The sequence below is a fragment of the Arvicanthis niloticus genome, chromosome 15 (genome assembly GCF_011762505.2).
Source record: "Arvicanthis niloticus isolate mArvNil1 chromosome 15, mArvNil1.pat.X, whole genome shotgun sequence".
NCBI lineage: Eukaryota > Metazoa > Chordata > Mammalia > Rodentia > Muridae > Arvicanthis > Arvicanthis niloticus.
In genome coordinates, this window is record NC_047672.1 from 15,497,850 (window position 1) to 15,518,909 (window position 21,060).

The 21,060-nt window shown below is 44.0% G+C and overlaps 1 protein-coding gene across 1 annotated transcript; it reads left to right on the forward strand.

Annotated features, from left to right (window-relative positions):
- Positions 1-701: 701 nt before the first annotated feature.
- Gimap6 (GTPase, IMAP family member 6) lies at positions 702-7,874 on the forward strand. The gene is made up of 3 exons (XM_034519272.2): positions 702-1,026; positions 4,355-4,439; positions 5,818-7,874. The coding sequence occupies exons 1-3, from the start codon at positions 835-837 to the stop codon at positions 6,456-6,458; spliced, it is 918 nt and encodes a 305-aa protein (XP_034375163.1). The 5' UTR covers positions 702-834; the 3' UTR covers positions 6,459-7,874.
- Positions 7,875-21,060: the final 13,186 nt, after the last annotated feature.

Sequence of the window (21,060 nt, forward strand, 5' to 3'; positions counted from 1 at the left end):
TTCTCCACATCCTCACCAGCATCTACTATCACCTGAGTTTTTGATCTTGGCCATTCTGACTAGTGTGAGGTGAGTTCTAAGTTGGTATGCGTTACATAGTGACACCCTGGCTCAACAACGTAGTAAAAGTCATGTTACTTAGATATGTTTATTTTCTTTATTATTGATCAAAAATTTGGGACCTACCCGATAATTGACATCAATGGGAGGAGAGGCCCTTGGTCCTGTAAAGGCTCTGATGCCCCAGTGTAGGGGAATACCAGGATGGGGAAGCAAGAGTGGGTGGGTGGGTGGGGAACATCCTCACAGAAGCAGGGGGATCGGGTAGGGGATAGGGGGTTTTGGGAGGGGAAACTAGGAAAGGAGATAACATTTGAAATGTAAATAAAGAAAATATCTAACAAAAATTCAAAAACATCATTCTGTTACTATGGTCCATTAAAAATAAATAAATAAAAGATTCTCTACACGTGGAGAACCTTAGAAAAAATGAATTTTTAGACCTTGTTCCACGAAAAGAGATTTACAAGATGGATTGAGGAAAGATAGCCCTAGGAAGTGAGCTCAGGTCCAAACGCTGGGAGAGTGATTCCTGCTCCCGAGACACCTCCCTGGGGATCTACAGCTTCCTAAGCCTCTGCGCCTTGTTATCTTGGATCAAGGTAAAAATAACCATGACTGCATGTTCTTTTTAAAATTCTCCTAGGCGGTAAGCAGAAGTGACTGGCTGGTGTTTCTGCTCATTTCCTGTTTCTCATTGCACAGCGAGTTGCTATTTTGAAGGACAGTGCTTGAGCTCAGATCATATTTTGCTGACAAAATATGGATTGAAAGATGGATTGGCTTTACAGAAAAACATTTGGGTGCATTGGCTCATGTTTTATAGAAACTTTTTCCTGGCCGTTCCATTCGTTCTTTCAGAGAATCTACATTTTGGCACCACCAGAAATGTCGGAAAATTCGCCGGAGCCCAATGTTACTGAAGACAAGGAACAGAGCCGTTCTTGCCTGTCAGCCAGCCCAGTGGTAAGTCCCAATATGTGACTATGTTTACATGTATGTGTGTTGAGTGTGTCCTGTTTGGATTGGTATATGTGTTTTGATGTCTGTATATGGTGTGTGTGAGTGTGTGTGTGTGTGTGTTTGTACTTTTGAGTATATTTACTGTTTATTAATATTTGTGTTTGTGCATATATGTGATTACATGCCTTGTGGTATGTTTATGTTGTGTATGGTGTTTCTATTATATATGTGCATATAACTTACATATCTACATATGTTGTTGTATGTTTGTGTACAGACAAGCATATTTAAGTGGCTATGCAAGTGCATTTCTGTTCATTTGTATGGATGTTTACATGCATGTGTTTGAATGGGATACACTGTATTTTTATGTATGTGTCATATATGCATGTATACATGAGTTTACATATGTGTATTGTTATTGTATATGCATGTGTTGTATATGTATATGTGTTTTCAGCTATATAAATGGCATGTATGCTGCATGTATACATTTGTTTTTGTGTATGTGTGCTTAAATGTATGTGTACTGAATTTATGGTAGATATCATATTTATATTTTTTATTTAAATTTATTTCATAGAAGATGTTTTGATAGTATTTTTCTTCTTTTTCCCACCTCCTTACCAACCAAATTTCATGTTTTCTCTCTCTTAAAAAAATATAAAATAAAAATTTAAACACCTGAAAAATCAAAATAAACAGACAAAAAAAAACCCAATAAGACCAAAAAAGTCAAAACAAAATGAAAAAAAAAAAAAAACCCACAAAAATAATTGTTCAATTGCTACCCCATACCAGCAATAGATAGCTAACCCGAAACAAACTCAACGGCATATTGGTTTGGAGGTTCTTCATCTCATAGTGTTTTGTCAGGGTATTCAGGGCTTCCAGCTTAAGATTTTAGGATTCCTGTCCATGTGAACGTGTGTGTCTCTGCATCTATATGTGTTTGTTTGCTTGCCTGTTTTGTCGTATTCTGGTTTGTTTATTTTTCTCTTATTTTATTATTATTATTAATAGTAGTAGTACTATTATTATGCCTTCTGTTTTGAGAGACAGAAAGAGTACAGATTCTGATGAGAGTAGAGTCAGGAAGAGTCTTGAGGGTGTTGGGAGAGAGGAAACCATAGTCAGAATATATTGTATTGAAAAAAATCTATTTTGAGTTTTAAAAAAATAAGGAGGAAAAAGCCCACAAAACCACAGTGTTTGTTTTGTGTTATACATGTATTTCTATGTATGTTATATGTTGCAAATACATTTGTATATTTATGAGCACATGTGTGTAGCTGTGTAGTGTATATGCACTCATGTACATGTGTGTGACTGTAGAAAGGACTGTGACGCAGAAGCCCAGAGAGCCTTGCAATTCTCTGGTGACCTTTATGCTTAATGTTTCCTGTTTTCTCTCAGCGATGGGGATGCTGAACCCAGAGTCTTACACACTTGAAAGCATTCTACCTCTGAGCCATGTCCCCACTCTCAGGGGCTAATACTCTCTATGCATGTTTGTGAATTTCTCTTTCTTTCTGAGCAAGATAACAGGGTCATAATGTGTGCCTCATCTGGGTTAGAGATAAAAAAGCAAAGTGTAACCTATATGTGTACACGGGAGGGACAGTGAGGTTCAGAGGATGAGCCTCTTTCCTTAGACAGTGCTGTAGCACATTGCTGGGTCCTTAATTATTGGCTCCCTAGGGGGTGGGGGGTAGTCCTGGACTCTGCACTCTCTTCAGCTTCTCCTGGGAATATTTTCCTGCCAAGCCACCTGTTCTTCAAAGAAAGAATGAGGTCAGGGAAGACATACTGCTTCAGTTTCCACCAAACATGAAAGAAAGCAGTTCTGTAGTTTTTAGGCCCGCAGGTCATAGATATAGGAGACCCAAAGTCAATGCTGTTGGAAAACTGCTCGAGCCAGGATGCAGCTGATCAGAGCTGAGTGAGGCTATTGATGTAACCTGCTTCCTCACTCTTCCTTGGAAGCCACTTGACTTTCTTCAGCTACCTGAATCCACATGCTAGTCCATCAAGCCAGACATTTGCTGAAATATTATAAAAGCATGTCTCAAAGCCATCTCTTCAGGGGCTCCCACTAGCTGTTCCCTGGGATTCAGAAACAATAGAGCAATCTGCTAGCTGAGAAGACTAGAGCATCCAGTGCCGTGGTGCTGGATCTAGATCTCCTGCACTTGGGTGCCCCACCCCAGAACCTTCATCTGGATTGTTTAATCTGGCTGTGAGAGACTTGGTCATTCTGGGAAAGCCATGGACCATGCAGTTTTCTTCCTGACCCCAATAACAGCACTGTAAGTTTTGAAGCAAAGGATAGTATTAGCTCAGAAAGCAAGTAAGAATCACTCTTTCATTAGAGCAGTGTCGGGGGTTCGTGGGTGCTATGGGTCTAATTTGTAAAGGGAATTAAAAGTCGATCTACAACAATAATATGTTGACATTGGAGGAGTGGGTCGCTTCAGATTTAGGCCTACAATTTTCTCTGAATGGACACTGAGGCCCAGGCAGTGTGAGCATCCTAGCCAATGACCACATCTCCATTGCACACTGAGGTACCCAGGTCTTGCACTATGAAGGTCCCATCCCCATGGCTGCCGTCTTCCTTACAAGTGTAGCTACTAGCATACAGCCATGCCAGTTCTCAGTGCTAAAACCTAAATGGTTCTTTCTAGACTCTAGACCCAAAGCTGGACCCTCTCCTCATTACTCTCTGATCCTGCCTATATAGATTTTATATGGTCAGAGACACAAAACCAAGACCACACCACTTCTTTCTTTCTTTCTTTCTCTTCTTCACCCTTCTTCTTCTAGTGACTCCACTCCCCACCCCAGGCCCTCAATGCCCAGCTCCAGACACTGTCTACCCAAACACATTTAGTGGCTCATTTCTCTATGACAAATCACCACTTAACACTCATGATGGAGACTACAGTGGGGTTGGGGAGACAGTTCCTAAAGCCTCCAGAGGGCATCTCATACCCCTCTTCTTCTCTCCTCATCAAGCACCCGCCCCCAAACATGCAGAATAACTTTACCCTGACAAGAGAAAGGCAAGTGCCCCTTAAATACAATCAGTAAAAATTTACAGGCTGGAGGGATGGGTTAATGTATAAAAGTACTTGCCAAGAGAACCTAACCACCTGAGTTTGCTTCCTGGCACCCACTGGGAAAGGAGAAAACAGACTCCTAAAAGTTGTCTCTGACCTCTACATATGCATTGTGGCATAACTGCCTGCATGAGGATGCTCACACACATACATAAAAAAAAAAAATAAACCTAGTTGCATGTTTTTAACATGCACTTTTTTTCCTGTAGGTGGAAGAAGAAGAATGTGAACACAGTCCAGAGAAGAATCCCACAAGGCAGTTGCCCCTGGACACTAGACAAGGATTGATAAAAGGTAGACTACTTTTCTAGCAGATGGAAATACTGGTGTGCAAATGAACATGGGACCACACAGTGAGTGCCGGGAGGAGCAGATACAGAGATCTACCCACTAGTCTAAATAAAGCGAAAGGGCTCTTCTTCACACCAGGAAGAACCCATGACAGGTGTGATGGCCCTAGGAGGTAAGAATTGCCAGTCCCAAGGCAGAGTCTTCACACCTAAGCTCTGCCTTGGGAAGGGCATGCACGTGGCATGCACATGACTAGACTCACCTTGACTCACAACTCTGGAAGTCAATAGTCCTTGTGTGGTTGGTTAATTAGCTGAATCCGATGTGTCATACCAATTGACAGTGCCATGCAAGCAAGCAGAAGTGGCCACTGGTTAGGGTTGGGCTCAGCCTTCGCAGAAATTCATCACTGCCACCTAACCTAGGAAGACAGAATTTACAGATGCTAGATACATACCCATGTTTTCTTTCTAGAAGAGACTAACTGTGATTCATTATATTTTCAGATGATTTTTTCAACATATTTTTTCCTTTATGAATTTAAGGTGTCTGGGTGTCGGGGGGTGGAAGGGAAGACAGATTATTCACAAGACACAAGGGACAGTCACCAACACAGGCTAAGCCTTTTTCACTTCTTACAGGAAGCAAAGTTAGTCATTATTTGAAAAATCTCATCTCTGCATCTCATGATACAGTTAGCTTCTAAGTATCCACTCCAGTGGCTCAGATAGGAGATACTCTTTGGCCCTAACTGTGCCTTGGCTAGGCAGGCAGGAACAGACATCCAGCCATCCACACTTACTTGAAACTCCCATGAACCCACTCAAATTCATTTCTATCCCCTTTGGAAAAGCTCAAGAGAACCATGAAGACTTCAGGTCAGCCTAGAGTACAGCACACAGGAGTAAAACCCTTGGGTGCTGAGAAGGTGTAGAAGGCGGAGCCTAGCAGCACTTGGGAATGTTGGTGCTCTGTAATCTGAAAGCCATCAGTTTCTCCGGTGGGGACCACACTTGAAAACTATCATTTGCCACTTCATGTGCTTTCAGTCTTAGTACCCACAAGTTCAGGGGAAGGACATTTTCTTCCTAGCTTCCAACCCCAGATATTTTTTTTTTTTAAATATTAGCAGTGTTTGGTTGACATCTGAGTCTTCCTTCTCAGCTGGTGGCTCTGATGTTCCCTTTGTACGAATGTTCACGTCCACCTTTCAGGACACAGGCTGAGAATGTAAACCCAGGGCAGACCCCAGGGACAGGTCTTCTCATCCTGGGACACTGCTTTTCAGGTACTCAGAGGTATGGCCCCTGATAAACAGAGAGGAGAGGAAAGGTTCTAATCCCATCTCCCTCTGTTGTTCGGTTTTGTAAAATTCTTCCAGGTCTTAAGGAGAAAAGGCTCACCCCAAAGAGACTGCAGCTCCTTCTGGTGGGAAAAACAGGAAGTGGGAAAAGTGCGACAGGAAACAGCATCCTTGGCAGGCAAGTGTTTGAGTCCAAAATCAGTGCTCGACCAGTGACCAGGACATTCCAGAAAGGGAGCAGAGAGTTGGACGGGAGGGAACTTGAGGTGATTGACACCCCAGATATTTTGTCACCTCAGAACCAGCCTGAGGCAACAGCTAAGAAGATCTGTGACATCTTGGCCTCACCAGGGCCCCACGCAGTGCTCCTGGTGATACAGGTGGGCCGGTACACTGCCGAGGATGAGGAGGCTGCCAGGTGCCTCCAGGAGATCTTTGGAAACAGGATCTTGGCCTACACTATTCTGGTGTTCACCCGGAAGGAAGACCTGGCTGAGGGCTCCTTAGAGGAATATATTCAAGAGAACAACAATAAGAGCCTGGATGTTCTGGATGTCGCATGTGAGAGGCGCCACTGTGGTTTCAACAACCGGGCACAAGGGGACGAGCGGGAGGCCCAGTTGCAGAAACTTATGGAGGAAGTCGAATTGATCTTGTGGGAAAATGAGGGCCATTGTTACACCATGGAACTTCCAAATGCTCCCAGCAAAACGCTTTAGCCAACTAGCAAGGCTCTGAGGAGGCAACCCTTAAAGAGAACCTTTCTGGCTGGAAAGGCTATCCCAGATTCAGATGGTCTCTGAGAAGACCTGTCGGTGCTGATGCAGAGGCAATCCATCTGAGTCCAAGCTGGCCATAAGCAGGAGTATCTTAGTCAGTGTTCTGTTGCTATGAAGAGACACCATGTCCATGGCAACTCTTATAAAAGAAAGCGTTTAATTGGGGCTTGCTTACAGTGTCAGAGGTTTATCCCATTATCGTCATGGCTGAAAGCATAGCAGGGCAGACGGGCGGGCAGGCAGACGTGGTGCTGGAGATGAAGCTGAAAGTTCTGCCATCTAGATACACAAGCAGCAGGAAGAGAGACTCTGGGCTTGGAAAGGGCTTTTTGAAACCTTAACACTGTCCCCCCACCCTCACACAGTGACACACTTCATCCAACAAGGCCACACCTCCTACTCCTTTCAAATAGTACCACTCCCTGGTGGCCAAGGATTTGAATCTACAAGCCTATGAGGGCCCCGTACTCATTCAAACCACTGCAAGGAGGCTTCACCAGCAGCTGTACCCTATGTCCAGCCCATGTTGCCTGTTCCCTCTGTCTCCACAGAGAACTTTGCAGTCCTTAGGCCAGAGTGTCCAGTGTGTCGATGGGGTGAGTTTCAGAGGGCCCAGCTACATTCTGTGTCCAGCTACATAGCTTCTATCTGAACACACAGGCCCTCCTTCACCTTAGTCAGCAGCACAGTGCTCAAATAAATGGTGTCCCACATTTTTATGGCACCACATTTTTATGCCTTGTGTCTATTCTTGGCTACAATCAAAGCTTCTTGACAACAGGCCTAGTTCTTTCTTTTGTGTAAACTGCACAGATGCCCAGAGCCAAGGCAGTCAACCCAGTGGTAGCCATGGACCAGGTGGTTGGACATTTCTTGGGCTTTATCCTTACTCTTAAAGAGGGACGGGCACCGTGATTATTAAGATGCCTGCCCTGTGTAGTGGGAAGAAATTGACAATGAGCCAGAATAGAGAGGCCCAGACCTCCAGTTAGGGTCTTCTTCCGCAATGTAAGGTCGTGTTCTATAACCATGTTCTAACCACTGATTTACCTCTAAGCCCTTGAGAGACTCTGCTGCAATGACCACATGGATACAATGACTAATTCTGAACTGTATAGGTCTTTCCTGGGGAGGAGCGGGGGGTAGTGCCTCCTCCATCTTTTGTGAGCTAAGTAGAGTTGGATGTATAGGATCAGACCACCAAGCACATACAAGTCTTGCAACAGAGCCAAAGATAGGCGGGACATGGCAGAGATTCCAAGGAGTCAAATATGAGAGACCCAACCCAGAACCTGTGTTCTGTCTCTACTGTGTGCCACTATATGTCCCCAATAAAGCCTTCATGTTCCATTGGTATCTCTTCATGATTTTTGTCTGATTCGGAAAAAGAAGCTTGAACTGATTGGTCACTACAGTGGCTCTGACATGCATGGCAAAATCTACCCTGGGCTATGGAAGAATTTGAATAGGAACCTAGTGAGACTTGATTCTCTTGAAATATAACAAAAAAAAAAAAAAAAAAGACTCATGGGTACTTCCTATGGGTCAGAGTGAGTGAGGTTGGGATAAGAACTGAAGAAGCCAGCCTTGTCCTAGAAGGAGAGCCATACTCCAAGGCTATGGGATGTGGAACTATCTACATATTTGTCATTATGGGTCACAGCTACATCTGCATGGACTTGGGTAGAAAAAGTCAGAACTTCCTTCCCCCACGAGTCTGGGATGGGACAGGTCACCCTTGTTTCCTCCCCTTTTTCTCTTGGGTCTATCACTCAGATTTAGATCTAGCTTTGGAAATATTAGAAAGCAAAGGATATTTTCATGCTCATAGGAATCTCTTTTACCTTGATAGGAGTGTAGATGGGGGTGAAGAAAGGGTCTGCATATGCAAATGAGCTCTGAGAGAAGATCCTTTAGAAGGGTGAGCAGAGGGAAGGGTATCTTTGGAAAAAAGGGCTGGGTGCTTAGATGTCATGTGTGGTGGGAACTTGGTTTTTACAAGAACTCTGCAACACAAGGATGACAAGGATGTCTGCCAGGAGAGATGTTCCCTACAGATAGGGTATGACCAACAAAAGAAGGAAACAGGACATTGGCTTGGACCTCCTACAGGAAGCAGTTTTAAAAACCTGTCCTGCCTCAAATGCAGCTGAGCAGTTGGTCCCCTTCCCATTCCTCCCTCCCTGAGTTCTTCACCCCATCCTCCACACCTCTGACAGAGTTCTCCCCCACCTGTCCACCCATCCCCATCTCACCCACACAAGCACGCCTCTTCCATGGGGCATCAAGTTTCCACAGGATTAAGCTCATCCTCTCCAACTGAGGTCATACAAAGCAGTCAGTCCTCTGCTACACATGTGCCCAGGGCCATGAACCAGCCTATGTATACTCCTTGGTTTTTGGATCAGTCTTTTGGAGCTCTAAGGGCTCGGGGTTAGTTGACACTGTTTTTCTTCTTACGGGATTGCAATCCCCTTCAGCTCCTTCAGTCCTTCCTATATTTTAAGCAGTTATAATCTGATTTATTAAGATTTCAAGTAAAATATTTTATTTTGGTCTTAATTTCTGAGAACATAATTTATTTTAATGTTTCTTGTTTACTTAGACATTTAAATGAGAAATTAATTGAGGAGTGTTACAAGAATGTTTCATCATAATGATCACAGAAACGCTGATATCATGTTGTAATAAAATAAAATACAAGTAATTTCAAACATTAAAAAAGAGAGAGAGAGAGAGGTCCTGGGAGTGTGACCTCTTTAGCTAATTGTTGAGGCCCACACTCGGCCTCAATGTTTTGTCTCAACGCTTTGGGGGCTTAGTGCTCTGGTCACGAGAGAGTGTGGCTCTTGGGGCAAGAGACACGAAGAATGGAGACAAGACAGGGTGTGATTCAGTCTCTTTTCTTTTCTCAAGTCTCCCCTCAAGTCTCTCTTATTGAAGGGAATTCTGAGGTATTTATATACACAAGCAAGAGAACACAGGTGAAAACACTTTACCACGTGCACCATACAGCTGAGGTCACTAAACAGCAAAACAAGCTATGTGGGATAAACAGTATATTTATCAGAGTGTGCTTCAGCTGTTATAGGCTTTTGACAACCAAGTCTTTCATCAGGGTATATGGTTCCAGATGGCTGCAAAATTGATCTAGCCACTTTTTACTAAAGTCGGCTCCCAACAGGTCCCCCTTTTTAAATTTTTTTCAAAAGGGAAGGCTGGGAAAACTTACGGAAACTGTGCCTGTCCTAGGTTGGAGCAAAGGACCCCAGCCTCACTTAAGATGGCGAGGCCTCCCTTATTTTAGGGGCAAGGGTCTCGATATGCTCTCTTACCCGTCATTGGCTAACCGGCTTAGTACGCAAGTTAGGGGTTAATCCTCATCAGTCTTGATGACAGAGGTTTCAGAGTCCCCTACTTCCAGCCTGTAATAGCGGACCTGTATGGGTTTCATCTGTTATCTGTTGCCATACCAAAGCCATCAGTTTGAACAGCATGAACCCAAGAGACAAGAGACTTAATATCTAAACCGTTGATATAAAAGCAACACTCTTTAAGGCAACACACAACTTCCCCTGTTGGAGAAGTGAAAGGTCTAAGCCTTGTACCCACAAATTTATATCAATGAAATCCTTGAATTTTGCAACAGCTTAGTAACAATTATATAGATAAAGACAGCCTAATATTAACCACCTCAGTCCCCAAGTCCAGGGAATTGGGGCGCCGACTCTTCATTAACTTCTTCAAGCTGAACATGGGCATTGACTTTTGGAAGAGGAATGAGGGGAAGGGTAAATTGATAAGCATCTGAAGTCTGTCTTAACTGCATACAGCTGGAAGTCCAGGGCATCAGTGAACATGTAGGTGATAAGAAGATTCATTCACCAAGGCTGTGTATTCTGTAATATACAAATCTCAAAACAAGTTTTAGTATCTAAATAATTATTTTGATTGATTCTCTGGAATCTAGTGTTCTGGAGGCCTACCTCTGTCATGTCTGATCCATATAATTCTGGAAGACATAACTACTACCTTAATGACCTCATCAGAAAACTCATAGAAAAACCTTTTTTTCCAAATTAGCCTTTCTTTAAGCCAGTAACCAGAAAAACCTTTACATTGAGTTTTTATCTAGAAAAATATTATATAACTCAGAATCACACCCATTTTGAAAGTTAAATTAATTAACATTATTATTCTGCTTAGCTCTCTGTCTAGAGTAGCCTGTAATTTATTCCTTGCGTCTTTAAAACTTTTTTCATCTGTTTCTGCTTATTTTTTTCTTGCCCCGTTTTTGTTACTATAACCTTTATCTGTTTGGCTCTCTTGACTCAGAGCAGCCTGCAATTTACTCCTTGCATCTTTAAATCCTTTTTCATCTGTTTCTATTTACTTATTTCTTGCCCCGTTTTTGTTACTATGCAATCACCTTTGTTTCACTTCCGAATTCAGCCAGCTCCGTCAGTCGACTGGTTCTCCAGCGCAGGGTGTCTTCCACTGTATCCCCCTTACTGGAGTTCAAACGTTGAGGCTCTGTCAGTTGACTGGTTCTCCAGCGCAGGGTGTCTTCCACTGTATCCCGCTTACTGGAGTCCCTGTTCAGGCGCCACTAATGTTGAGGCCCACACTCGGCCTCAATGCTTTGTCTCAACGCTTTGGGGGCTTAGTGCTCTGGTCACGAGAGAGTGTGGCTCTTGGGGCAAGAGACGCGAAGAATGGAGACAAGACAGGGTGTGATTCAGTCTCTTTTCTTTTCTCAAGTCTCCTCTCAAGTTTCTCTTATTGAAGGGAATTCTGAGGTATTTATATACACAAGCAGGAGAACACAGGTGAAAACACTTTACCACGTGCACCATACAGCTGAGGTCACTAAACAGCCAAACAAGCTATGTGGGATAAACAATATATTTATCAGAGTGTGCTTCAGCTGTTATAGGCTTTTGACAACCAAGTCTTTCATCAGGATATATGGTTCCAGATGGCTGCAAAATTGATCTAGCCACTTTTTACTAAAGTCGGCTCCCAACAGCTAATCAGTAGCTAAAGGGACAGGAAGATCTCCATTACCTCTTCTGCTTCCTTCAGCTGTGCAGTGCTTGGCCGGCATGCCTAGAAAGTTGTGGGGGCTCCCTCCCTGATAGAAGGTTGGGAAGCAGGGTGGTAGGGGCTGCATGGGGACTGTCAGGACTCAGAAGATGTGGCCTGAGGTCCTGCTGGATGCTTATCTGCAGGTCTGTGTCTAATCTCTTCTAGAAAGAGGAACTTCTAACCTCTGCCTAGAAAGAGGAACTTCTAACCTCTATCGCCCAGGCAAAAACATCACAAATCACTTCTTTTGGCAAATGACAGCAACAGCTCTGGTTTGGAAAATTGCTGGGAAGTCCCCGATAAAGGTTGCAGTGCTTCCTTGTATTGTTTTGACTTTCCCCAAACAGGAAACAGATTGTTTCCTCTCCCCTGGTTCCTAGCAACCAGACAGGACCAGTTCTTTCACTTCCTTGATCACCTCCTTCTGCCCCCAAGGTGGCCCCAGCACTGAGAGTTGGGCACAACTAATCAGGCATCTTGCTATTCCTAGACTGAATCAGCTACCCAAAACAAGTGTCTTTATCATAGATAAGCCTTGCATCTTGTAATAACATTCCAAGGATACAATGGGTCTATAGGTAGTGTGGACGCACTCTGTTACTGAGCATAGAGGGAAGGAGTACTGAGCAAAGGTAACGTGCTCTAAAATCTCGCCAACACAAGAGCTCTCATTCAGGTAACGACCAGGGGAGAACACACTGACAAAATGTAAAGCAGACAGTGGTGCCTTTCTATTAATGTTTAAAGTCCTGCTCTGCCAATAGTAGCCTTTCTAGGAATAAGGCTTTGAGGAAGCTTGAAGAAGCCACTGTCAGCCAATGGGTGCCTGGAAAGAACGTAGTTTTATGTGAAATCCTGAAATAGTTTCATTTAAACTTGAATGGTAGACTTAAACACAAACTAGGATGGAAATACTATGAGAAAATTGAACATTTTTCTTTTCTAAATTTCTTTATTCTTCCCTTAGTGCTCACCCATTGCTGTTGCAGGGAGATTACAAGTAAACATTTGGCAGTGTCTAAATCAGTGCAGTTTGACCTGCTGTGCAGCTCAACGGTGAACGCAGGCATTCTCCACTGTTCTACATGGTGGATCTAGGCACTCTCTCAGGGAAGGCTCAGATAGCCCAGCTGTCCTGCAGTTCTCTGGCTAGGTTCCACAGACAGATGGACTCTTCTGAGCACACTTCTGCTCCTCTCCCATGATGCTCTCTGTCTGTGGGATCTGAGAAGTCAACGTAGAAGTCTCAGCTGAGGTAAATCAATATCAGTTTTCAGATTAGGAAGTACCCTTTGTTACAATTGGTCTAAAATTCCCTATGGCATATGGGGATTGCTCCCAGTCAGCCTGGGCATACCACACTGACGTTGTTTGACTAGCTCGGAGATAATTCGCTACTGTGGCTTAGCAATCAAAGGGGCCGACTTTGATGTGACAAAGGGAGGCTCTGAATCTGTTGGGGGCTAGGATAAGCTCCATCAGAGCCATATCTCCCTCCCTTCCTATTCAGCATTCTTTCATAGCAACTTCTAGCCTCAGAATCATAGTAGAAAGAGGAAGGAGGCACAGATATGCAAGGGAACAGGGCCTTTTATTACCAAGGCAAAGGAAGTGCAGAAACCCACAGTACTTCTGCTTATGTTCTTAGTCACAAGGCTGCTACTAGCCACAGGAAACCCTGTGGGATGCAACCCTTATGGACACTTTGCTTTCTAGGTAATGGTGTAGCCCTGTTCATAAGGAAGGATCAAACGGTAGTACAGACAGAAGGCAGTTAGGCCATTCAATCCCTAACAGGTGACTCAGCTTTTTTCCCCTCACTCTGAAGCCACCTCAGTCTCATCCCCTGGATGACTCATACCACCGACCCACTGTCCAAGCTAAGGTCTTGTTAATTCTACACAGGATCCAAAAAGATGGGTCAAGAAATAAATCCTCAGTGTATGACTCTGGCTTTAAATTACACAAGAGCTTGTACCTGGCTAAACTCCCACAGGGACACTGCATAGAAAGAAATCAAGCAAACCACCTAGGCTCAAGGGAAGAGCCAAGCCATACTCCTCCATGAGCTTTTTATTTCCTGGAGCAACACCTGGTGAGATGAAATCTGAGGCACATGTTTATTTAATTTATTCTTTCGCTTTAACCTTTGGGTCTTTTTCTTGGGGTTTTTTTTTTCCCATACTAGCCACCTACAGTTTCACTGTACAAGACTCCTGAGCAAGGGAAGTTGGGTGGGGTTAGTGGATGCTAGGTTTCAAGACTGGGACAAATGGCTGAGGTCGCTGTTTAACACTGGCTGCCAGGTTCTCCCAGCATCCTTTAGTCCCTATTTGTTACAGGGCCCTCCCACTGGCATACCCTGAACTCTGCAACCCTGGGGGCTAGGCTACTCTTTCCTACATAATCCAATCATTTTGGTTACGCACCCTTTTTGTACCTTTGACTGCTGCATCCGGTTTCCTTCTCCCTTCTCCTTTTCCCTCCCCCTCTTCTCACATGACCCAGGTCAGTCTGGTCATGCCCACTCTGGGCTTTCCAGATGTCTGACCATGCTCTCCCACATATCTATAATAAACCTTCTCCTTTGTCATATCTAGAAGCAGTTGTGTGTCTTTCTTTCCTTTTTATTTCTTTTTGTTATTGCTATTATTCATCAACAGTAATTGGAAAAGCCATAACAGAAGCAATCCATTCTAACAAAATGCTCACACTAAGAAGGCTGCCTTCTTTGGTTAAATCTGTATTAATATTTTACATGTTAGAAGATGATCATTACTATCTACTTCCTGTGTATTTTTATGATGTGAGCACTTCATTTCACAATAAATATCCAGTATTTGTCACATATATTTACCAGGTACCTGGAAATTGTTGAAGTGTAAAGTGTGGGCTGAGGTCTAATAAGCACTTTTCAAACACATCTTCGGGTGTTGTTGGGAGCCGACTTTTAGCAGAAAGCGGCTAGATTATCTTTGCAGCCATCTGGAACCATATACCCTGATAAGAGATTTGGTTTTCAATAGCCTACAACAGCTGAAGCACAGTCTGATATCCCACATATTTTGTGTTGCTGTTTACTGCCCCCAGCTGCAAGGCGCACGTGGTAGCCACGCCTGCAAGGCATGCAGTTCACGTGCTATCCACGCTATAGACGCCTGTAAGGCTTACATTATATCAACACCTACAAGGCACGTGGCAAAAGCGTATAAATACCTCAGAATTCCCTTCAATAAAGAGACTTGAGACTTGAGACTTGATCACACCCTGTCTTGTCTCCATTCTTCGAGTCGCTTGCCCCAAGAGCCCCACTCTCTCTCTTGACCAGAGCACTTAGCCCCAAAGCGTTGAGGCAGAGTAAGGTTCTCAACAGGGTGTGGCTGGTATAGCAGTTCTGCACCATTGTAGAATGCCTACCTTGAGACTGAGATCCTGTGCTCAGGAAAGGGCATTTCTCCTGCTTCAAATATTGAAAAAGAAGAAGAAGGAGGAGAAAAAGAAGAAGAAGGAAACTGGAAAGGAGAAGGAGGAAGAAGAGGAGGAGGAGGAAGGCCATCAAAGACCTGCCTCCCAGGAGTCTATGAGAAAAAGATACACAGAAAGGACTGGATCAAATAAGGAGAGTATCATTTCTCCCACTTTATTGCTCTGCCTAGCATGTGACTCTCTGGTCATTAAGGAGAGTCCACAGCAGGGACCTGCAGCCAATGTGTGCTTAAGTATATCCCTCTTTTACCTGCGTGGAATGTGCTCCATGAAGGCCAGAATAATGAGAGCAGCAAAGGACAAGTGTGTGCCTTCCCAAAGGAGCCCTTCTTGGGGTCCATCGAATGGAAAGAGAAAGGAAGACTGTAGCTCACTTCTGTCACCAGGGGCTCCAAGGGACAGCAATCTGGTCTCAGCTTTTAAAAAATACAAATATAAACAGGAAATGTGGTCCAGTGGTTCCCCAGGCCTACCCAGGAACAGAGCAGAGCCAACCACTGCCCTTCCTGAGTGACAGACTTTTCATGACAGAGTTGCCTCCTCTCCTCTGGTGTGGTTCTCACCACATGCCCCATCTGGCACCAACCAAAATTACTTGCACGTTTTATAATTTTCAATCAGCCAAGGATTTTGTTTTATGACTTCATGGGAGATCTTTGTTATGTAATAAAAGTTTAAATATTTAGGAGCCAGGTACAGTGATGCATGCCTGAGACAGAGGCAGGTGGATCTCTGTGAGTTCCAGGCCAACCTAGTCTACAGAGTAAGGACAATCAGGTCTACACAAAGAAACCCTGTCTCAAACAAACAAAGAAATGAATAAAATGTAAATATTTAGTGTTTTCTCAAAACTCCCCAATATGAAGCAGCACTGCTTCATAACACTTCTCTAACTAGCATTTGGACAAGTAGAATTCTGAGGTTATATGCTACACCTCTGTGTTGTGAAGGATCCAGGGCCTTCCTCTTAGTAGGTCTCCAAAACAAACAAACAAACAACAACAAAAAGGTGTTGAGGCCCACACTCTGCCTCAACACTTTGCCTCAACACTTTGGTCAACGCTTTGGGGGCTAAGTGCTCTGGTCAAGAGAGAGTGTGGCTCTTGGGGCAGGCGACTCGAAGAATGGAGACAAGACAGGATGTGATTCAGTCTCTCTTCTATTTTCTCAAGTCTCCCTTATTGAAGGGAATTCTGAGGTATTTATATACACAAGCAGGAGAACACAGGTGAAAACATTTTACCACGTGCACCATACAGCTGAGGTCACTAAACAGCAAAACAAGCTATGTGGGATAAACAATATATTTATCAGAGTGTGCTTCAGCTGTTATAGGCTTTTGACAACCAAGTCTTTCATCAGGGTATATGTTTCCAGATGGCTGCAAAGTTGATCTAGCCGCTTTCTGCTTAAGTCAGCTCCCAACAAAAAGGAGAGAGGTTCTGTGGGTAAAGACACCTCTATGAAGCCTGAAAACTTGAGGTTGGTCTCTGGGACCACACAGTTCAGGAAGAGAACCAACTTCCACAAGTTGTCCTCTGATCTTTACATACACATGCACCATATGCATACACACATGAATAAATGTAATAAAAACTAAGGTAGAAATTGATGGAAGAAGATTCTATGGCTTCCACGTACATACTTATACACATGCACATGTACCAACCCACAAATGTACAAAATACTTGTGATGGAAGAGGCTCCAATGTAGAACTATGTGATCCTGTTCTACTCCTCCTGGGTATGTGTTCCAAAGAACCAAACTAAGCATAAAATACAGATAGATATACAACCACCATTATTATCACACTACTCAGTCTAGGAGCCAATAAAAAATGAATGGATAAAAAAATATGAGATATACATATATGGCTATTGAAGAAAGGATGCTATTTTATTGGCAATAAGTGGATAGAGTTAGAGATTATTATGCTAAGTAAAATAAGCCAATCTTCGAAACACAAATATCATGCTTTTTGTCATATGTAAAATCTAGATTATTTTAAGGCATTAAAAAATCAGGGGGAATGATTTAGGAGAATGAAGGGAATTAGCAGAAGTGGGAAAAGGTAACTGAGGAAAAGGGGGCTAGAGAGACGGCTTAGTGCTTAAGAATATTTGCTGCTTGCCATGGATATACAGTAAAATAGTAATTAAACAAAGAAATCAAGGAGTGCTTGCTGCTATTACAGAGGACCCAAGTTTAGTTCCCACACCCATGTTAGGTGGATTATAACTTAACTCCAGCTCCAGGGGATCAATGCTTGCTTTCTGTCTTCTGTCTTCCTCGGGTTCCTACACACAAGTGTTCTATGTTAAGACGGTAAAGATCAGACTCCTTTGTTGTAAAAGTCATTTTTATTTACCTGACTAAAAGTCACTTCTACTCACCTGACATAATTGTTATCTTGGAGGCTTGCAGCTGAATAAGCTCACCCTTTCTAGTCCTTTCTAAATTCTGGCTGGCTGATTTAACTCAGCTGTTCTAGCTTAAATTTCTCTCCAAGCTGACTGATTCAAACTGGCTTCTCTTGGCTTCTCACTGAATTGCTCTGCTTGGCCTCACTAACTCTAGCAATCTGTCCTAATCTTTTGGTTCCTCTCATTCTCTGGCTCATTCTGTCTTTACCTGTGTCTAGATTGTTCTCTCTGCAATGTATCTCTGTGAAACTGTTCCAGTAAAACTGCCCTGCCCTCCCCTCCCCTCTCTCTCTTTCTCTGCACTGCTCTTTTTCTCCTGTCCTTGTGAGAGTTGGGAATATCCTATCGCTGACTCATTCTGTCAAATCTTTCTCAGATTCACCACTTTGTCTGCCCCTCAATTAGACCTCACTTCCTAACATGGAAGCTTCCTTCTATAAGCTAAGTTTCCTACATTGGGATTAAAAATGTGTGCTAAGTACATGTACAAAGTGTATTCCAGCCAGAGTAGCCATGTTGCTGAATTAAAATTCCTTTACAGTTTGTATTCTTGATTAATGATTGATATGGGAGGACCCAGCCTACAATAGGAGGTGCCATCCTTGGATAAGTGGCATGGGTCTATTAAAAATGTTAAGCAGGATGCCAGCTGGAAGAGAGAGATACCCAAGTGCCCTGTGATAAGTGAATATGTGATGGAGAGAGAGATGGGTGAGAAAGCAAAGCTGAGCATTTAGTGCACTGTGGAGAGAGGTGGAACTGGAGACATCACAGCAGTGAAGAACAGGCAGCTATGAGGAGCCTGTGTAACCACCTGGAGCCATGGTAATGTCCTGGCCTGGGCTGCCACCAAGGGCCATGTCTGAATCTGAAACCTTACTGCAGCTGGGGTCTATGCTGATGGCTGTGGCCTGTTTTGCCACCAAAAGACATCTAGATGTCAGTAGTCTGGGGTACTGCCTAAGACCATGTGGATGTCTGATGGCCTTACTGACACCAGAGGCCAAACTGATCTGAGTGGCCTTTGCTGCCACCTGAGGCCACGATGACATCCAGGCCCAAGCAGCCACCAGGAGCTATGTCTGAGTCTGTAGTTCTATCGCAGCCAGGGTCTGTGTGTATGTCCCAGGTTCATGCAACTACCAAAGACAGATGTGTCTGGTCTGGGCTGCTACCTGAGGCCATCTTGATGTCCAGCACTGTGGTGGGCTGGCCCCACCCCTTGCTTGCAGCAGGAGAGCTAGGCCTGCCCCTTGCTGGGCAGCATGGAGAAATTGGCTCTGGTGGCACTGGTGTGGAAGAGCTGGCCCCACCCCTCATCTACCATGTGGTGATGAGAAATCACCACCCCACATTTACCGTGTGGGGAGAAATGGACCACATCTCACCTCTCACCCCCACCTCCACCCCCACTACTCACACATATGGGCGAGCTGGCCTTGCTGGTACTGATGCAGGAAAACTGGTAGGCTGACCAACTCAGCTACCATCCAGGGCCCAGATCCAGAGCTTTGAGTTGGCTCACCCCAACATCCCCTGCATCTATGAACTGCTGGAGTGCATGAACGGTCTAGTCCTGCAGATTCAAAGCTTCAGGACTTCAATGACACAGGACAACAACAGGATATTCAAGAGGAGCCCTAGTGAGGATCCAGTATAGAAAGTGTAGAGTCCTCAAACCAGACCAGTGACTCATTACAATGAACATTTTCAAGTAAAGCTGTTTGGGTAAAAGGGGACACTGTGTGACACACTGCAGCTTCCACACTGAGATTGTTTTTATCTTATTCTGTTTTGTTTCCTTTTAGTGGGGGTGGGAGGGGTGCGCAGCAGCAAAGAGGGCACATGAAGGGACAGGGAAATTATTGGGATTGGGGTGCATGATGTAAAATTCACAAAGAATCTACAAAAAGTTTTAAAAAGTTAAGCAAGTCATGGTCACCAAGCAAGTAAGCAGCATTCCTCCATGGCCTTTGCATCAGCTCCTGTCTCCAGGTTCCAGTATTGAGTTTCTGTTCCTCTGTGATAGGTTATAAGCTGTAGGATAAAAATAAACCCTTTCTTCCCCAGGGTGCTTTTGACCATGGTGTTTGTTATGGTTTATAGATACGTAGCCCAGGGAATGGCACTATTAGAAGGCATAGCCCTGTTGGAGCAGCTATGTCACTGTGGGTGTGAACTTTAAGACCCTCATCCTAGCTGCCTGGAAGCCAGTATTCTGCTAGAAGCCTTCAGATGAAGATGTAGAACTCTCAGCTCCTCCTACACCATGCCTGCCTGGGTGCTGCCATGCTCCTGCCTTGATGATAATGGACTGAATCTCTGAACCTGTAAGCCAGTTCCAATTAAATGTTGTCCTTTGTAAGAGCTGCTTTGGTCATGGTGTCTGTTTACAGCAATAAAACCCTAACTAAGATAGTGTTTATCTCTGCAAACTGCCCAGTCTTCTGTGCTCTTTCCACCCCTCTTACACAATGTTACCTGGGCCTTGGATGCAGGAGTTGTGTCAGTTATGGCTAAGCATCCTACAGAGAGGTTTTCTCTGCATTTTGACTAGTGATTTTCTGTAATGGTCACCTGCTGCCAAAAGAAGCATAGAGATGCCAGCTTTGAGATATGAAAGAACGAAGTGGGCTGTCACTGGTGCCCCCCAGGGAATCTTGGGAGGAAGCACTGAGGATTCCTAGAAAGCATGCGAGGCTAACAGAAGAAATGTAGCAAGAGGAATAAAAAAATAATTGTTACTATCTCTATATTAGAGGGAACTTATGTACCAGGAAAAGCTCACAGGCCCCAGAAACCTAAGACACAATTTCTGCCATAAGATAATAAGAACCCAAAACAGTTGTGGTCTTTGACCTGTAAAGGATTGAGAATGTGTATAGGAGGAGCTAAGGTGGGAGGAGTAAGGAGAGGAAGAAGAGGAGTAAAGAGAGGAAGAGAAGGAAGAGGAGGAGAGGGAGAGGAATGAGAGAGAGGGGAACATGGAGGCGGATGTTCCCGTGTCAAAGGTAGTTGGTATATCTAGGTTGATTATTGGGTTACACTTCTGATTGTATGGGCATCTTGTTATTGAACATTACCAAATATATAAAGCCTTTGGCTAATCTAAGCATTATAGTCTCATTTTTCTACTGGGCCATGCTGTCTCACAAGGCTGGGCATTGCCCAGACCATCCTGCCATTCACACGGGCCCAGTAGAAAAATGAGACTCTAATGCTTAAACGTTAATAAACGGCTTTATATGTTTGGTAATGCTCAATAGCAATATGCCCATACAATTAGAGTTGCTTCCCAATTAGCTAACTCTAAATATAAGTTGTTACCCGCGACTGCTCTCCATACCTTCATGGCTCTTCATCGCTCCTACATCTCTGCTCTCCCTAGCTCCTCCTCTTCCTTTTCCTCTTCCTCTCTTTACTCCTCCCACCTTAGCTCCGCCTACAAATGTGGTTCAAAGATTTCAGAGGAGAGGGTGGGAATGGGCAGTGACTCAGTCAGGAAAGTACTTGTCTTGCAAGCTTGAGAACCCGTGTTTGATTC